Source organism: Aethalodelphis obliquidens, unplaced genomic scaffold (assembly GCF_003676395.1).
Source record: "Aethalodelphis obliquidens isolate GAN/ISIS:26980383/991018 unplaced genomic scaffold, ASM367639v1 scaffold23, whole genome shotgun sequence".
Taxonomy (NCBI): Eukaryota; Metazoa; Chordata; class Mammalia; order Artiodactyla; family Delphinidae; genus Aethalodelphis; species Aethalodelphis obliquidens.
In genome coordinates this window covers 8,108,318-8,124,689 of record NW_020837967.1, presented here as the reverse complement: position 1 = coordinate 8,124,689, position 16,372 = coordinate 8,108,318, and the positions used below count along the sequence as shown (strand labels likewise).

The window sequence follows — 16,372 nt, the reverse complement described above, 5'->3', positions numbered from 1 at the left end:
GGAGGGGCAAGATAGGGGTAGGGGATTAAGAGGTACAAACTATTAGGTATAAAATAAGCTACAAGGATATATTGTACAACATGGGGAATATAGCCAATATTTTATAATAACTATAAATGGAGTATATAACCTTTAAAAATTGTGAATCACTATGTTGTACCCCTATGATATATAATTTTTATTTTATTATTATTTTTTTATTTTTGGCTGCGTTGGTTCTTCGATGCTGCGCGCAGGCTTTCTCTAGTTGTGGTGAGCGGGGGTTACTCTTCCTTGCGATGCGCGGGCTTCTCATTGTGGTGGCTTCTCTTGTTGTGGAGCACGGGCTCTAGGCGTGTGGGCTCAGTAGTTGTGGCTCGCGGGTTCTAGAGCGCAGGCTCAGTAGTTGTGGTGCATGGGCTTAGTTGCTTTGTGGCACATGGGATCTTCTGGGACCGGGGCTCGAACCTGTGTCCCCTGCATTGGCAAATGGATTCTTCACCACTGCGCCACCAGGGAAATTCCGTAATATATAATATTATACATCACCTATACTTAAATTTTTAAAAAATGGCAACTTTAGGCACAGAGACAGAGATAATTAGACCAACAGGAAAAATGAGAAACGAACAGACAAAAAATGCTACCAATTATAGTTGTAAGACATCATGAATTATAAATTTCATTCCAATGTCAGAGATGTTAAAATGTGAGAAAATGAGCATATTAGAATCACTGAAGTACAGTGTTCTCTCTAGTCCCCAAGACATATCTTCAAAAGAGGTATAATATCCTTTTACTTAATTGAAATGTTGCCCTTGTAAAATAATAGTAATAATTATGATAATATTACCTAATAATTATTGAGCTGTTATCTGTGCGAGGAACTGTTCTAAACCCTTTGCATGGGTTCTCATTTAAGCATCACAGTGGTGTCCTGTGAGATAACTACTGCTCTATCCCCATTTTGTTGATGAGGAAATTGAGGCACAGAAAGGCTAAGTGACAGCTAATAAGTGACACAGTTAAAGTCAAATTCAAACCCAAGTTGAGCTGAATCTCAAGGTCATGCTCTTTCTATTCAAGCAGGTTGTTCTTTCATTAATGTGGAGAGTAAGAAGAGCTAATATATATTGTTCTTTCTCCAGAAGAAAACTAAATATTTGTTTTAAAGGGATAGGAATAGCATGCTATTAAATGTTTCAATTACATGAACAATTGTATGTTTTGAAATAGTGCACTACAATTTCCTAAAAACTCCTCTCGGTTTCGTAGGACTGCTCTCCATTTGGCCTGTGCCAGTGGCCATCCAGCAGTGGTAACTCTCCTAGTGGAGAGAAAATGCCAGCTTAACCTCTGTGACAATGAAAACAGGACAGCGCTGATGAAGGTACATAGTAGCCAACCATGTCAACGTGAGATGGATTTCATTTAACTACTTAGAATAAAAATGGATTTATCTCATTTAAATATAACGAATTGGTGAAACTTCTGGAATGTTTACTCTGAATTTCTAGAATTTACAGTCTGTGTCTTGGCATAACACTTATAGGCCATACAATGCCAGGAAGAGGAGTGTGCAACTATTCTGCTGGAACATGGTGCCGACCCAAATGTCATGGATATCAGTGGCAACACTGCTCTCCACTATGCTGCCCTTTATCAGAATATATCACTCGCAGCAAAGCTGCTTTCACATGACGCCAACATTGAAGCAAGGAACAAGGTATAGCTCAACTATATTTACAAAATATTTGCAATACATGGTTGTTTTTTTTGTTTTAGCTGCAGATGTTTTATCTATAATAATATGTATACTGAATACCACCCATCAGGCCCTGTTACCATGGAAACAACTCCAAAGCCAAGTCACGGGCTGGAGAAAGGTGGTGCTCACAGAAAGAGCACAATTCTGTCTCCCAGCCACCCTTCTACCCCAGAAGGGAAATCTTCCCATTAGGATATGCCTGGGAGTGGGTGGTGGGCTCAGAGCCCACACAAGACAAAGACCTGGGGGGAGGGAGATGAGGTGGGGGCTGGCTGCTTGCAGGGGCTCAAGGAATGGGTGCTGTTGGGGATGGATGGGAGGAGGAAGGAGACCCAGTACCCAGCAGGGAGAGCTGGGTGAGTGCAGGTGGCCAGGGCAGGCAGCAGGCCCTGAGCCCTCCAGGACCCCAGGTTCTAACATTGGGGAAAGTGGGGCAGGTCGTGTTTGACACCCAGCAAGGGTGTTCCCTTATGCTGGTGGCCGTTTGGTCCACCATGTACACCTTGGGGTCTTCCACACTCAGCCTGGGGGGCTCCTCTGCAGGGTTGTAGCTGTGCATGGGGAGCAGGTGATGGCGGAGCTGCTCTTCCTGCTTTTTCTTTGGGATACACATTACCTCCTCCTGCTGCAGCCCCGCCGGGAACTCCCTCTGCTGACATAAATGGGGTCAGTTTTACATATTTGGAAGCTCAAGCATTCCCTGAGTGACAATATTTTGAAATAACTTAATTATCTAAGATTTCACTTTAAATCATTGTATTTCTAAAGAAGCATTAGAGGGTATAGCTTTCTTTTATGTGTCTATAGCAGATATTTGTGAAAACATTGCATTTGTTAAAGGTAAGACTTTTTTTTTTCCCCCGCTCAAATTTTTTTCCTGATTAGTGTAAAACAACACAGAAATGCAAAACTTGCCTTGGAGATAGACTTTGTCCTAAAACTCAAACAAAACAAAAGCATTTTACAATAATAACAATCTTGCTGCTGTTGACAAGTTCCTATGTTATTAAAAAATGATTTATGTAAAAATGATTTCTCTCTCATTACCTAAGCCTTCAGAGGGAAAAAGGAAAAGGAGAGAGCAGTTGAAATATGCAGGCCGGGCTTCCCTGGTGGTGCAGTGGTTAAGAATCTGCCTGCCAATGCAGGAGACATGGGTTCGAGCCCTGGTCCAGGAAGATCCCACATGCCGCTGAGCAACTAAGCCCGTGAGCCACAACTACTGAGCCTGCGCTCTGGAGTATGCGAGCCACAACTACTGAGCCCGCGCCCCTAGAGCCTGTGCTCCGCAACAAGAGAAGCCACTGCAATGAAAAGCCTGCGCACCGCAAGGAAGAGTAGCCCCCGCTCACCGCAACTAGAGAAAGCCCACGCGCAGCAACAAAGACCCAACGCAGCCAAAAATAAATAAATAAATTAATTAATTAAATAAATTTAAAAAAAAAGAAATATGCAGGCCAATTTGGAAATTTGGCAGTTAGGAAGTGCCAAGAAGAGGTTTTTTGGGGGGTTTTTCCCCTTCAGTTTATGTATTTAGGCTAAGTTCTTTTCAGGTTTTGGGGATAATAATTCTTATTTTGGGAAAGAGCCTAAGTGAATTGTAACCTTGCCTAGAGATCAATTTTAGGAGGACTCAGAGGAAATCAGATTGGCAGTGAACGTGTGGTGATTAAATGGGAAATAAGGGAGAAGAACAAATAATTAACTGACATATTATCCTGTTTTGGCAGAAACAGCCACTTAGATAAGAGTCTAGACTCTGCTCTCAAATCTAGAATGTCTTGATGGGAAGTAAAGGGTTTATAAGTAATGAGATCAAGTTGCATTTTGAGTTTACTCGTCCCTGTTCTACCTATTTACCCAGAAAAATTAAATGTAGTTTTGGTGACTCGTATCTCTTACACTTTTCTTTTTTATTTTTCAAATCCTCAATTGAGAAAAGGAATTGGCCATGTGGGTAGGAGATGAGACTGACATGGTTGCTACACTAATTCTCAGCTAGAATTCTTCTCATGAACCACAGTCACCTGGGAGAACTTATAAAAAATTTACAAGCCTAGGTTCTCCCCTGAAGATTTAGATTGAATAAATCTAGGAAGGCCCAGACATGTGTGTTTGGAAATATTTCCTCGAGATTCTGATACAGCCCTTGGTTAAGAACAATGGAATGGATGAGTGTGATTTATAAATTCACAGATCTCAAAAATAAGAAATCTCTAGAAGAGTTGGAGTTTGATAGATGCTCCTTCCATCAACTCCCTCCTTTTCAACAATATTAGCCTGACTTTTATCTTTCTCTGCCTCTGTGATTGAGAAGGTAAAAGGGGTATTATTGGCAATATCTATTGGCTTGAAGAATAACTCCTTTTTCCTTCCAACCACTAGTCATTCACTGGCACTCAGAGAGTCTTTAGAAATTTGCTTATGGTGAGTCATTTAATAAGTAGAGTATGACCCTTTGCGATTTTTGCACCTTTTGTTATCCAGGTCATTAGGTCAGCAGATGTTTATCACAAACAGGGTTTTCCTGACTGCAGTAACAGTAAAGCATGAGCCTTCTTTTGGTGAAAGCTGCATGACAGACTCTTGCAGTGTGTCTGTTAGGTTCACTGGGCCCTGGCATAAGCAAGATGATAGTTTTAAACAACAAAACCCATGAAGTTAGTAACAGTACAGATAGGAATTGTTTTAATAATTTAGTTTCAGCAGTCTTATGAACTAATTATCCATTTGGTTAACATCAGGGAGAATTATAGAAATAGATTGTAGGTGTTTTTCTTTTTTTTTTTTTTTGCGGTAAGCGGGCCTCTCACTGTTGTGGCCTCTCCTGTTGCGGAGCACAGGCTCCGGACGCGCAGGCTCAGTGGCCATGGCTCACGGGCCCAGCCGCTCCGCGGCATGTGGGATCTTCCCGGACCGGGGCACGAACCCGTGTCCCCTGCATCGGCAGGTGAACTCTCAACCACTACGCCACCAGGGAAGCCCATAGATTGTAGTTTTAACAGGCATTGGAAACATTCTTGAAGTGGGTATTATGAACCTTAATAGCAATTTTTATTACATGTTAGGACCCACTTTTGTTTTGTAAAACACATGATACTAAAGAAAGGAAAGGTTTTACATGCAAATATTTGCTTTATATCCACCCGTTTGGAAACACTCACAGCAAACATAAAAACACAAGTGGGCTATAGACTAAACGTGGCCCCTGGATGTGTTTAGCTTTTCTCCACAAATTGAGTCAGCATTTAAAATTTAGGAGACTCATGCAGAAATCTGCATTTCAGGCTTCTCTTAAGGAATCCAATCTGGTCCCCCTTGAGCCCACGCTACTGTTTGGTCTGCCGTGCAAAGGTGCCCCTTCTGTATGGTGTGCGTTCTCCGGTTTGCTGGCCTCACCTGGGTTCTTCACTTACTTGGGTCACCTACTTTGCCTCCATAAGCATCTGTGTTTCCAGTTCCTGTATTACAGTTTATTTTGATAAATATTTCTAGATTTTAAAACAGTCATTAATTTATAATCTATTTCATATTTTAAAAGAATCTCTTAAGAATGGGATTGAAATTTTCAAGTTAGACTTTATAAGTTTTTTTTTAAAAAACTCTTTTTCTTTACATGTTCATGTGAAGAGTCATATTCCCATTGGAATGTCTGTAAACTTTATGAGGTTAATTGGTTATCGTTGGATAGGTTATGCATGTTGCAGACAATATTATATCTTTCTCCTCAGCATTGTTCCTAAAATATGCAGTTGATTTAATAGTTAAATGATTATCTCCGGAGGAGTGTTTAGAGTGTATAGACTAGTATAGAGCAATAAAGTAACTACAGTATACCTGATAAATACTGTGATAGAAGCAAAGATCCTTGGAACCGGTAAATGTTGGAAGTGAGTTTTAGAGAATGACTTTGCAGTTAATCATGTAAAGAAGTGAGGAGCATTTTAAAGAGAAGGAAGAAAAGCACAGCGTGGGTGAGAAGGAAGGGGCTCCTTTTTATTTATTTTCTATATTAGATGTTTAAGTTCAGAGAATCTATTATAAGTTTTAAAATTCAGTTTAGAAATATGTAACTTTGTACCTTCTGTATAAAGTGTTTCTGCTGTTTTACAGGAGGACCTCACACCACTTTTACTTGCTGTAAGTGAAAACAATCAGCACATGGTGGAATTTTTAGTAAAGAAAGAAGCAAATATACATGTAGTTGATAAGATGAAAAGGTACAGTAGTTCTTTTTCTTTTTAAAAACCTTAGTGCTGTTCTAGAGTGGTGACAGAGTAAATTAGTAAGAAGAGGATTAATGTATAATCAACACATCATCAGGTCGAAAAGCAATTACTCTGACTGTGTATCATGAAAAATAATATATAGCAGGATTCATATTCCTTTATAATATTGACTGATGTCATTTGCAACCTGATTTTTTTGTTTTTTTGGTCACACGATCTTATAATAGCTAAGGGATTTCGTATTAGTTTTATTAGCTTTATAAAATATGGCTTCTACTTTTTAATTTACCTTATGACACAGTATTGAATTTCTTAATTCTTTTAGAATAATTTTTTAACCTCTACTTTGTATATATTTTTCCTTAAAAGATGCATGTCTTTGGGATGACTCTTTGCTTTAAATTACTTTCTTTGAAGAGTACTGATGTTATTAGGTTATCACTAAGTGATTGTTAATCACTATTACCAGATACTTTGGGCTCATCAGTTTTTATCCTTTTTCATTTGTAGTACTTTTTTTTTTGGGGGGGTTGGTACGCGGGCCTCTCACTGTTGTGGCCTCTCCCGTTGCGGGGCACAGGCTCCGGACGCGCAGGCCCAGCGGCCACGGCTCACGGGCCCAGCCGCTCTGCGGCATGTGGGATCTTCCCAGACCGGGGCATGAACCCGTGTCCCCTGCATCGGCAGGCGGACTCTCAACCACTGTGCCACCAGGGAAGCCCCATTTCTAGTACATTTTGATGTTCTTATTTTTAACTGGTGAAGGTAGAAGGAAGAAAGATAGCTTTAATTGGATAAACATTTCCTTCAGTGAAGACAAGTCATAGATGGGTGATAAGGAGGAAAGTGATGGGCTTTAGATTCAGACTGGGTTTAATTCCTAGTTTTCCTACTTACTAGGTGTATGACCTTGGGAACGTTACTTATTATCAGCAAATATGTTTCCTGATATGAAAAGGAGGATAGTAGTATATCCTTCAAGGGTGGTTGTGTGGAAGAAAGATTACATATATAGTATTTCATTTAGTGCCTAGCACATGCTTATCAGCAACATTAACTGCAACCATGACTGTTTTTATTTCATTATTATTAATATTATTGTTTTAAGCCTGCAAATAGCTTTTCCTTAACCTGACCTCTAGCTGATTTTGAAGTATAATATAACAGACTAAGGAAGAAATGGGGAATTCTTCCTTTATGTACTCACCTGCTTCAGATAAGTGACCTCAGCATAGTTTCTTGTCCATCAAGGACTTTAAATTAGCAATTTCTTCTACATGCCATCTGAGTGGGACAGGAGGCTTCTTTTTTGTCCCTTCATTTTAGCCTTGGAGGTAATTTACAAAGATGAACCCTTGAATATGTAAATGGTCAGTTCTGCATGGATGGGCAAGATATTAACTTGGTAAAGTATATCAAATTAGCTGTTAAAGTAAGTTAGCTAAAGTTCCTAAGGGTGAAGTTATCTCTCTGTTATTTTAGAACAGCTCTCATACTTGCTGTAAACTATGAATCAACAAATATAGTCAGGCTTCTTCTTCAGCAAGGTATTGATGTCTTTTCTCAAGATATCTATGGATGGACCGCAGAAGAATATGCTCTTATTAGTGGTTTTAATATGTAAGTGTTTACATTAAAATGCCAGTTATCACTAAACTGTGGTTAAAAATAATTTAACTGTTACTTGTTATGTGACAGGTGAGAGTTCTCGTTTGGTGCAGGCAGCTTGGGAATGGTGGGGAGATGTTCCCCATCATCAGCTGGAAACCAGCCGAAAGGCCAGACTAGTTAGATGTAGCAGTGGGCACAGGGTTCTTTATCTCAGGACTTTAAGACTTTATATCCTTAAAGATCCTAACATTATCCATTTCATTCCAAGTGTAACCCCTGTGCATGGGGTACAAGTAGTGTCACAGCTCTGATTTTTCTAACTTGTTATTTGGGTCTTGAAGTGCTTAGTTCAGCAGACTATCCTATATTTTCTCTTGGGGACTTACTTCTATACTCTCCCTCTTAAATTTTGCAAGAACCTAAGGGATTCCCTAAGATCAAAGAGACAGTCCTCTTCCACAAGTCATTTGGAGGGGGAAAAAAAAGGCATTCTCATCATTCTGTTGATTGCATTGATTCTATTGCTGCAGTGTTGCTACTAAAACTGGTCTTAGCAGGGTCTCCTTGGCAGCTGGATCTGGAGTCTGGATGTTGCTCTATAAAGACCTTTAATAACTTTAAAAGAAAAAAGAAACCGGTCCTGCAGTCGGGTCACGATCGACCTTTGCTCCCGGGATGCCCTCACTGATCCAGATTCCTCAGTCTTCATGGCGATGCACACTTAGACTTCAAAGTGACAACTTTTTTAGTTCTCGTACATATGCCTGCAGCTCAGCCACTGTTCCAAAGCACCAGCACCCAGTCCTGGCACCTGGGCCTCCTAGCTTTAGCCATGCACACCCTCCCCGACACACTCAAAACCCTTATGCAGAGCCCACGTCGTAGCCCAGATCTTCACGATGAGTTACCCTTTGAGGCTCTTGTCTTTTCTGCTAGCAGATGTCAATGGGAACTGTTTTAGGCTTTCTGAGAGGTTCAAATGCTCCTGCCGGGAGAGAGCTGACTTTCCTTTTTCCTTTGTTACCAGACCTGGACCTCAAGGCTGCTTTCTATCCTGTGGGGCACTTTTTCTTAGGTCATGGAAGGTCCCATATCCTCCTCCTCAGAGAAGTGGGTGCCAGCTTGCCTCAGACTCCGGAACTGAGGTTGGCCCCTCAAGTGATCTGTGTTCCATGATAATGAAAATCTTCTAAATGATTTACATCTGCCTCAACCTTCAAAGTATTTTCAGATTCTGCCTCATAAGGAACCCATTCACCAGAAATCCCTGAATCTCAAGTAGGTTAGTTGGCATTAGGAGAGGTAAGCCCTGTCCAGGACTTGTCAGCATCCATTGTAAAAGTAGGCTTATGTCTTCCAAGTGAATTGGAGATGAACGTGGAGCTTAAGCATCATTCTAAGAAAGATCTGTGGGTTCAGAGTTTGAGTAGGTAGAGAAGGAGTAGTAGTGGTCCAAGCCAGGTCTGACCTTTGATTAGTTTTCTACTCTTGGTGCGATTAGCTGCGATAATGGGGGACAGTTATGTTATCTAATTTAATGAGGTCATATATTTATAAATACATTCAGTTACAAATTATAGAACAGCTGAGAGTCCTTGAACTACAAACCACAAAGAAAGGACAGCTAATCACCCTGATTACTGACATTTTTCCTGAAAACTGCAACGTTAGAATGTTAAACCTATGAAAAGACACACACATTGGGTTTTTAATATGATTTTTTAAAGTTAATTTATATATTATTTATTTTTGGTTGCATTGGGTCTTTGTTGCTGTGCACGGGCTTCCTCTGGTTGTGGTGAGCGGGGGCTACTCTTTGTTGCAGTGCGCGGACTTCTCATTGCGGTGGCTTCTCTTGTTGTGGAGTTCGGGCTCTAGGCGTGTGGGCTTCAGTAGTTGTGGCGCATGGGCCCAGTAGTGGCTCGTGGGCTCTAGAGCTCTGGGTCAGTAGTTGTGGCGCACGGGCTTAGTTGCTCCGTGGCATGTGGGATCTTCCCGGACCAGGGCTCGAACCCGTGTCCCCTGCAATGGCAGGCGGATTCTTAACCACTGCACCACCAGGAAGGTCCCACAATTGAAGTTTTGATAATAGCTCTGACATTGTCTGAAGTGATCTAAGAATTTAATATATTTGGTAATTGTTTTTCATATTAGTATTAAAATAGTAATATTATTTATCACATTTTTAATACATAGCAATCGCCAACTGATTTCTGAATATAAAGAAGAAAAGAGACCTAAAACTCCTTCTCAAAATAGCAACCCAGGTAAGACGTCTGATAGTGAATCACTCTTGGTGACCCTACCATAGATAAAGTAAGAGTGAGGAAGTTTTAATAATGAAAAAGCAATGAAAAAAACCAGTGTGTAAACTGTATGTATATTTTTATTTTTTAAATTAATTTCTTAATAGTCTAGTATTCAGAATTGTTTAAGAAGTTAATTGTAGGTAATTTAAAATCAGAGACAGTATTGTCTGAAAAGAAATCCACATATTTAATCATGGCGCCTAAAATCCCATATTATATCTTTGTGTAAATAAGAAAAAAGATTTTTCGGTTAGTATGTTGTATGTTTCCTCTATGATCACGTGAATATTAGTTATTGTATAGTGATTAGCCTCACTAGAAAAGTTACCAACTTTAAGCCTGGGAACTCAACAGTACCTTCCTGGTACTTTAAACAGATGGCAAACAAGAAGAACTGCAAAGCTGAGCCAGTGTGCAGCGTACCAAGAAGAGATTATTTTTGAAAGATACCTACTGATAGTACAGAAGTCAGAAAAGCAATGCCTGGTAGAGAAGCACTGGTTATTTTCCATATTATTGTATCAGCGAGGTCTCGCTATTACCAACTTCATTCCTCACAAGTCCAAACAGAGTGAGATAGGCTGACTTCATCAGAACCAGATGTTTTCTTCTGTGTGTTGGATAATTGTCATGACACTATAATTTTGTTAGAACGAGATGCTCTGTTGCCATTAGTTAAAGGATTATCATAATATTCAAATAGCCCAACTGGAGACTCAGCAAATTCTAATAAAAGCACAAAAATACTTCACATTAAGAAAAACACTATTGTGTTCCCTAGATGTGGCACCTAGCGCGTTGTACAGTCTGTATGAGGACACCTCTAACATAGTAGACCTCTGTCCATCAAAGAACTTCTGTAGGTTGATTTTACACGTTAGAGGAGATACAGAGCTGAAATAGAGCTTTGGTCTTCAAGGTGCTCATAATAGAGTTGTCCCTGGTTAATTTCTGTATTTTTTTAAATGGAATTTTCAAAGAACACATTTATTTATTTGTCCACAAATTAACTATCAAGTATCTTTTAGGTACTAGGCACTATTCTGATGTCACAGGATGCAAACATGTAAAAAACACAGTCCTTGGGCTTCCCTGGTGGCGCAGTGGTTGAGAGTCCGCCTGCCGATGCAGGGGACACGGGTTCGTGCCCCGGTCCGGGAGGATCTCACATGCTGCGGAGCGGCTGGGCCCGTGAGCCATGACCTCTGAGGCTGCGCGTCCGGAGCCTGTGCTCCACAACGGGAGAGGCCACAACAGTGAGAGGCCCACGTACCACAAAAAAAAATAAAACGAAACAGAACAACAACAACAACAAAAACACAGCTCTTGCCCTCCAGGAGCTTGTTATTATAATGATCATTTTCATTATTTAGTATACTTTATTCTGTGCTTACTATGTCCCAGAGCCCACTAGGAGTTTATAAATTGTCTTTATGTATTTTTTTAAATTGGTGTTTCATATGTGCCAGATATTTTAAGTCCATGGTGAGGGATTCGAGTTTTAAAAAGTGCATGGACCTTAAGGTAAGCGTGCAGAGTGAGAAGTTTGCCAGGTAAAGAGGCAGAAGGACAGCGTTTGGCTGGAGGAACAGCTATCAAGATCACATGTTTTGCAGAAAGAACAGCAGTGCACAGGCTAAGATGTACGAGTGGACTTGGCAGGATTTATGAGCAGTTCAGTTTTGCTGGTGCAGAAAGGGTGCTGTGGGGATGGTTGGTAAAGAACACTTGAGGAGGGGCTGGAGAAAAGTAGGGCAGGCACTGAGCTCCACAGCGGGACAAAGAGAAGGTCTCCTGGGGACAATCTGAGTCACATACTGCAGGGATCCTCCTCTAGGAATTTGAGTACCAGCCAATAACGAAAAGATGCCAGTGGAATTATAAAGCCCTTAACTGATGACTGAGGGTCTTGAGATGGAGGGAAGTAGCATTATTCCACATAGATCAGTTTCTTTTTTTTTTTTTTTAATATTTATTTGTTTTGGCTGCGTCAGGTCTTAGTTGTGGCGTGCAGGCCCCTTGTTGCAGCGTGTGGCCTTCTCTCTAGTTGTGGCGCGTGATAGATCAGTGCCTATATTTGTTCATCTGAGTGTGCTAAATAAAACTCTCATTCAAAATAAAAACTAAAAAGGAAAAACAAAAAAAAGAAAAGTAGGAGAGAATGGTGGTGATGTTGCAAAAATTTTTTTAAATGAAAAATTCAAGGAGGGAGTATCAATTATATCAAGTAAAATTACTGAAAAGAAAGTTGGATTTAACTCTTAAAAGTTCTTTGGTGGTAACCTTTTCATAAGGACAATTTAAGAGTCATAACATCTACTTTTTACATGAGTGGTACTTCTGATGTCCAAATATGGAAAAATTATCACATCTACCAAGGTCCTACCTAAGTTTTTCATAACAGCCGCAGCTGCCCACCCAGGGTCAGCGAAAACAGTCTGGCCTGGTGAGTACGCTTGCCCGCGTCTTCCCAGAGTTGTCAAAACCTGGGAGTGGGACTTCCCTGGTGGTCTAGTGGTTAAGACTCCTTGCTTCCACTGCAGAGGGCATGGGTTTGATCCCTGGGGAACTAAGATCCTGCATGCCACTCGGTGTGGCCACAAAAACAAAAACAAAACAAAAAACCTGAGAGTCAACTGTGAGGAATTAAACGCTGCTTAGTTGGAGAAAATTAACTGATCTTTCCATTTTCTTTATAGGAACTTGCATACTTTAGAACATATTATCAATCATCAGAATTCTTTGGTTTTTTTCTGGTTGAAATAGGATTGTTGCTTGTTTCAATTAGTTTCTGACGTCACTGTTTCATCTATCCCTTTTACGCCTTTATTCAAATGGATATAGAAATACAGGAATCTCCAAGGCAAATATCAAGAAAAACAAATTTGAGGAAGGTTATTCTGTGAAATAACCTGACTGTAATCACATATAACACATCAACCCAAATAATACAGACTTCATGTAAATAGTGCAACTGTTTGAGAGGTTCCCCAAACCACACCAGGTTTGGCTCTTCCATAGAACTCCCAGGACTCAGCATGTGGTTGTACTCATGCTTGTGATTTATTACAGTGAAAGAATACCAAGCAAAATTAGCAAAGGGAAAAGGCGCACGGTGCAAAGTCTGCAGGACACCAGGCGCAAGCTTGCAGGTGTTCTCTCCCCGTGGAGTTACTGCATGTACTTCATTCCCCCAGCATCAGATTATGACAACACATGTGAAATGTTGTCCAGCTGTACCAGAGTCTCTCCCTCCCTCCTTCCCTCCCTCCCTTTTTTTGTTCATCAGCTTAAGATACGATGACATATGCCTTACAAGCTGAAGAAGCATGATTTCTATAATCATTTGCCACATAATGGGAAGGGTTGAGAAAAATGACATCCCTCACGACTACACAGCACTAACTGCTTGGACCGTGCTGCTCTATGTGGTGGGTCCAGATAGACTCTTGAGCAATGGAAGGACACAGTCTCAAGAGATTATACTTTTAAAATGTATATATATTTAACACTTAAAAAAAATTCAACTTCTCCATCCTTACCATCCAGTTGACCCCATTTGCCCTTCCCTGCCTCCCTTTCAGGAGATTATCCTTTATAAAACTGGAATTACAAAGTCTTTCATGCTTATCTTGCAATTGGAAATAGGGCCAGAAAGAGTTTGTTTCCTGTGTTTTGCCGTGCTCTAAAGTACAGTGCCTGTAGACCAGACTTCCTTGTGACAGGGCGTTTTTACCCTGAACTGAAGAGCCGGAGAAGTTGTGTTACGTGATGGCAAAATACATATATTCTCTATGCACTGCTCTGAGTGATGGAAGTCCAGAAATATCATACTATTTAAGTTTGCTATTGTCAGTTTATGGTACTGATCCTACTAATGATATCATTTTCTGTCAGTCTCACAGTTTGGTTAGGATTATGGTCATTGTAAACAGCACTTCACTTTTAGGTATCAAATTTTGATAAGTACTGTTCCTTTTTTTTTTTTTTTTTTGCATTTGATAAATGTAAAGGTGGGGAAATGGCTCTCATGCATAATTGCCTAGCAGTGGTATAATCAGCATTCACTCTAGTATACTCTCCAGGTGTGGTTCCAAAGGAATACTTTTTTTAAATTAATTAATTACTTATTTTTATTTTTGGCTGCGTTGAGTCTTCGTTGCTGCACGCGGGCTTTCTCTAGTTGCGGGAGTGGGAGCTAACCTTTGTTGCATCACGCAGGCTTCTCATTGTGGTGGCTTCTGTTGCAGAGCACAGGCTCTAGGCGTGCAGGCTTCAGTAGTTGCAGCACGCGGGCTCAGTAGTTGTGGCTCGTGGGCTCTAGAGCACAGGCTCAGTAGTGTGGCGCGTGAGCTTAGTTGCTCCACAGCATGTGGGATCTTCCCGGACCAGGGCTCGAACCCGTGTCCCCTGCATTGGCAGGCGGGTTCTCAACCACCGCGCCACCAGGGAAGCCCGCAGAGGAATCCTTTTTAACAAAGCATCAGTCTTACACTTTTAATATTCTGTATTTTTCTATTGTTGATTTAAAATGTGTTTTACTTTTTCCTTTCATAGTGGATGAGAGTTCTGAAGAAGAGTCTTTAAGCAGGTAGGATTTTATGGATTTTTAAAACTTGTGTGTTTAACTAAGGGAACATGGAGAAAAGAAACTAATGTTTGTTGAGTGTTCTACTCTGGGTTAAACACTGTATTATGTGCTTAAATTTGTTACATCATAAAGTCATCACAACCGCTTTGCAAAGTAGCTGTGCTGTATAGCTTACTTTATTCATTAGGCAGCTGTGGTTTGAAGGGCTTGGTTAATTGACCCATGATTCCATAGTCAACAAGTTGCTGACCTGTGATGTGACGGTCAGCCCCAGATCCACTCTCATGTCCCTCAGCAGAGATTGATAAGTACCCGTGTAGCACTGGGGTCAAGATACAGACCCAAATCAGATCAACTCAGAAAGTCAAATTTAGTTATGTATTAACTCTGATTTAGAGTTTTCCTAAGAAACCTGGTTAGTCCAAGCCTTTGTCCTGATATATTTGACAATTGCAGTGGTAACTAGTACCTTGTATTTACCATTAAGGTGTTATGCGAGATCTCAGGTAGCTGAGGCCTCAGAACCATAGGGCTTTATACAAGCAAGACCTCATTAGGCAGGTCTTCTTAGATATAATGATGTCTAGTCTCCTTAAGGTGAATTAGTTTTCTATAAGAGAAGAGTATCTGCCTATAGACCATGTTATGTTAATTGAATTCAACATCTACATAGAGCATCTGTCTAGTTGATTTCTCTACTTACTGCCTTCCCAGTCTGGTTTTGGTTTTCCCTTCAGGGTAGTACTCTTGCCTGGTTTTCTGAAGTTTTTTCTTTTTTCTTAGAGTCTTTTTTCTTTTCTTCTCTTTTCTTTTAAATAAATAAATTTGTTTATTTTTGGCTGCATTGGGTCTTCGTTGCTGCGTGCAGGCTTTCTCTAGTTGCGGCGAGCAGGGGCTACTCTTCGTTGTGGTGCACGGGCTGCTCATTGCAGTGGCTTCTCTTGTTGCGGAGTGCTCGGGCTTCAGTAGTTGTGGCACGTGGGCTCAGTAGCTGTGGCTCATGAACTCTAGAGCGCAGGCTCAATAGTGTGGCGCGTGGGCTTAGTTGCTCCGGGGCATGTGGGATCTTCCCAGACCAGGGCTCGAACCCGTGTCCCCTGCATTGGCAGGCGGATTCTTAACTACTGTGCCACCAGGGAAGTCCCGAGCCCATCCTTGATTCAGGAACCCTTGCCTTCACAGGCTGAAATCTTAAAGGTTGGAGGCTGCTATGGAGCAGGCCTCAGGGGTGAGGCACAGGGGTGATTTGGGAGGGGAGCCTATAGGAAGGAAGATATTTAGGCAGTACATAGGGAAAGAGAGGCACAGCTGCCAGGACTCTGTTTCTACAGCACTGTCTCTGCTTGGGGATCTGAGTGCCTATGAGGGTTTTTAAGAGCTAGCTATTTATGTGGACCTGAATAAGGCAGGACCTCTATAGGAAAGCTGAGTAGACTTTATAATTTTTAATGTTTTAATCTCTCTGGGAATAGTTTAACATATAAATTAAACCTATAAATTTGTTCTTTGACTTTTGTACATTTAACTTTCAAACATTTCAGGGGACTCCCTGTACTGTTTTAGGGTAAAGGGGAGGAATGGGGCCGTCTTTTTTTTTTTTTTTTAATAAATTTATTTATTTATTTATTTAATTTTTGGCTGTATCGGGGTCTTCATTGCTGCGCGCGGGCTTTCTCTAGTTGCGGCGAGTGGGGCTACTCTTCGTTGTGGTGCGCGGGCTTCTCATTGTGGTGGCTTCTCTTGTTGCAGAGCATGGGCTCTAGGCATGCGGGCTTCAGTAGTGGTGGCATGTGGGCTCAGTAGTTGTGGCTCGTGGGCGCTAGAGTGAAGGCTCAGTAGTTGTGGTGCACGGGCTTAGCCGCTCCGCGGCGTGTGGGATCTTCCT

General features: G+C 41.1%; 1 protein-coding gene across 10 annotated transcripts in view; it reads left to right on the top strand.

Moving 5' to 3' along the window:
* Nucleotides 1-16,372, top strand: part of ANKRD26 (ankyrin repeat domain 26) — a 92,452-nt gene that overhangs the window by 7,488 nt on the left and 68,592 nt on the right. For 5 of the 10 annotated variants that reach the window (XM_027121649.1, XM_027121651.1, XM_027121650.1 and 2 more), the window contains exons 2-6: nt 1,255-1,369; nt 1,532-1,705; nt 5,861-5,967; nt 9,784-9,854; nt 14,454-14,487. In XM_027121649.1, the coding sequence (XP_026977450.1) occupies nt 1,255-1,369; nt 1,532-1,705; nt 5,861-5,967; nt 9,784-9,854; nt 14,454-14,487 (501 nt within the window). Of the gene's footprint in view, nt 1-1,254; nt 1,370-1,531; nt 1,706-5,860; nt 5,968-7,458; nt 7,597-9,783; nt 9,855-14,453; nt 14,488-16,372 lie in introns of those variants that run through there. The other 5 variants (XM_027121657.1, XM_027121654.1, XM_027121655.1 and 2 more) reach the window with 5 other exon arrangements.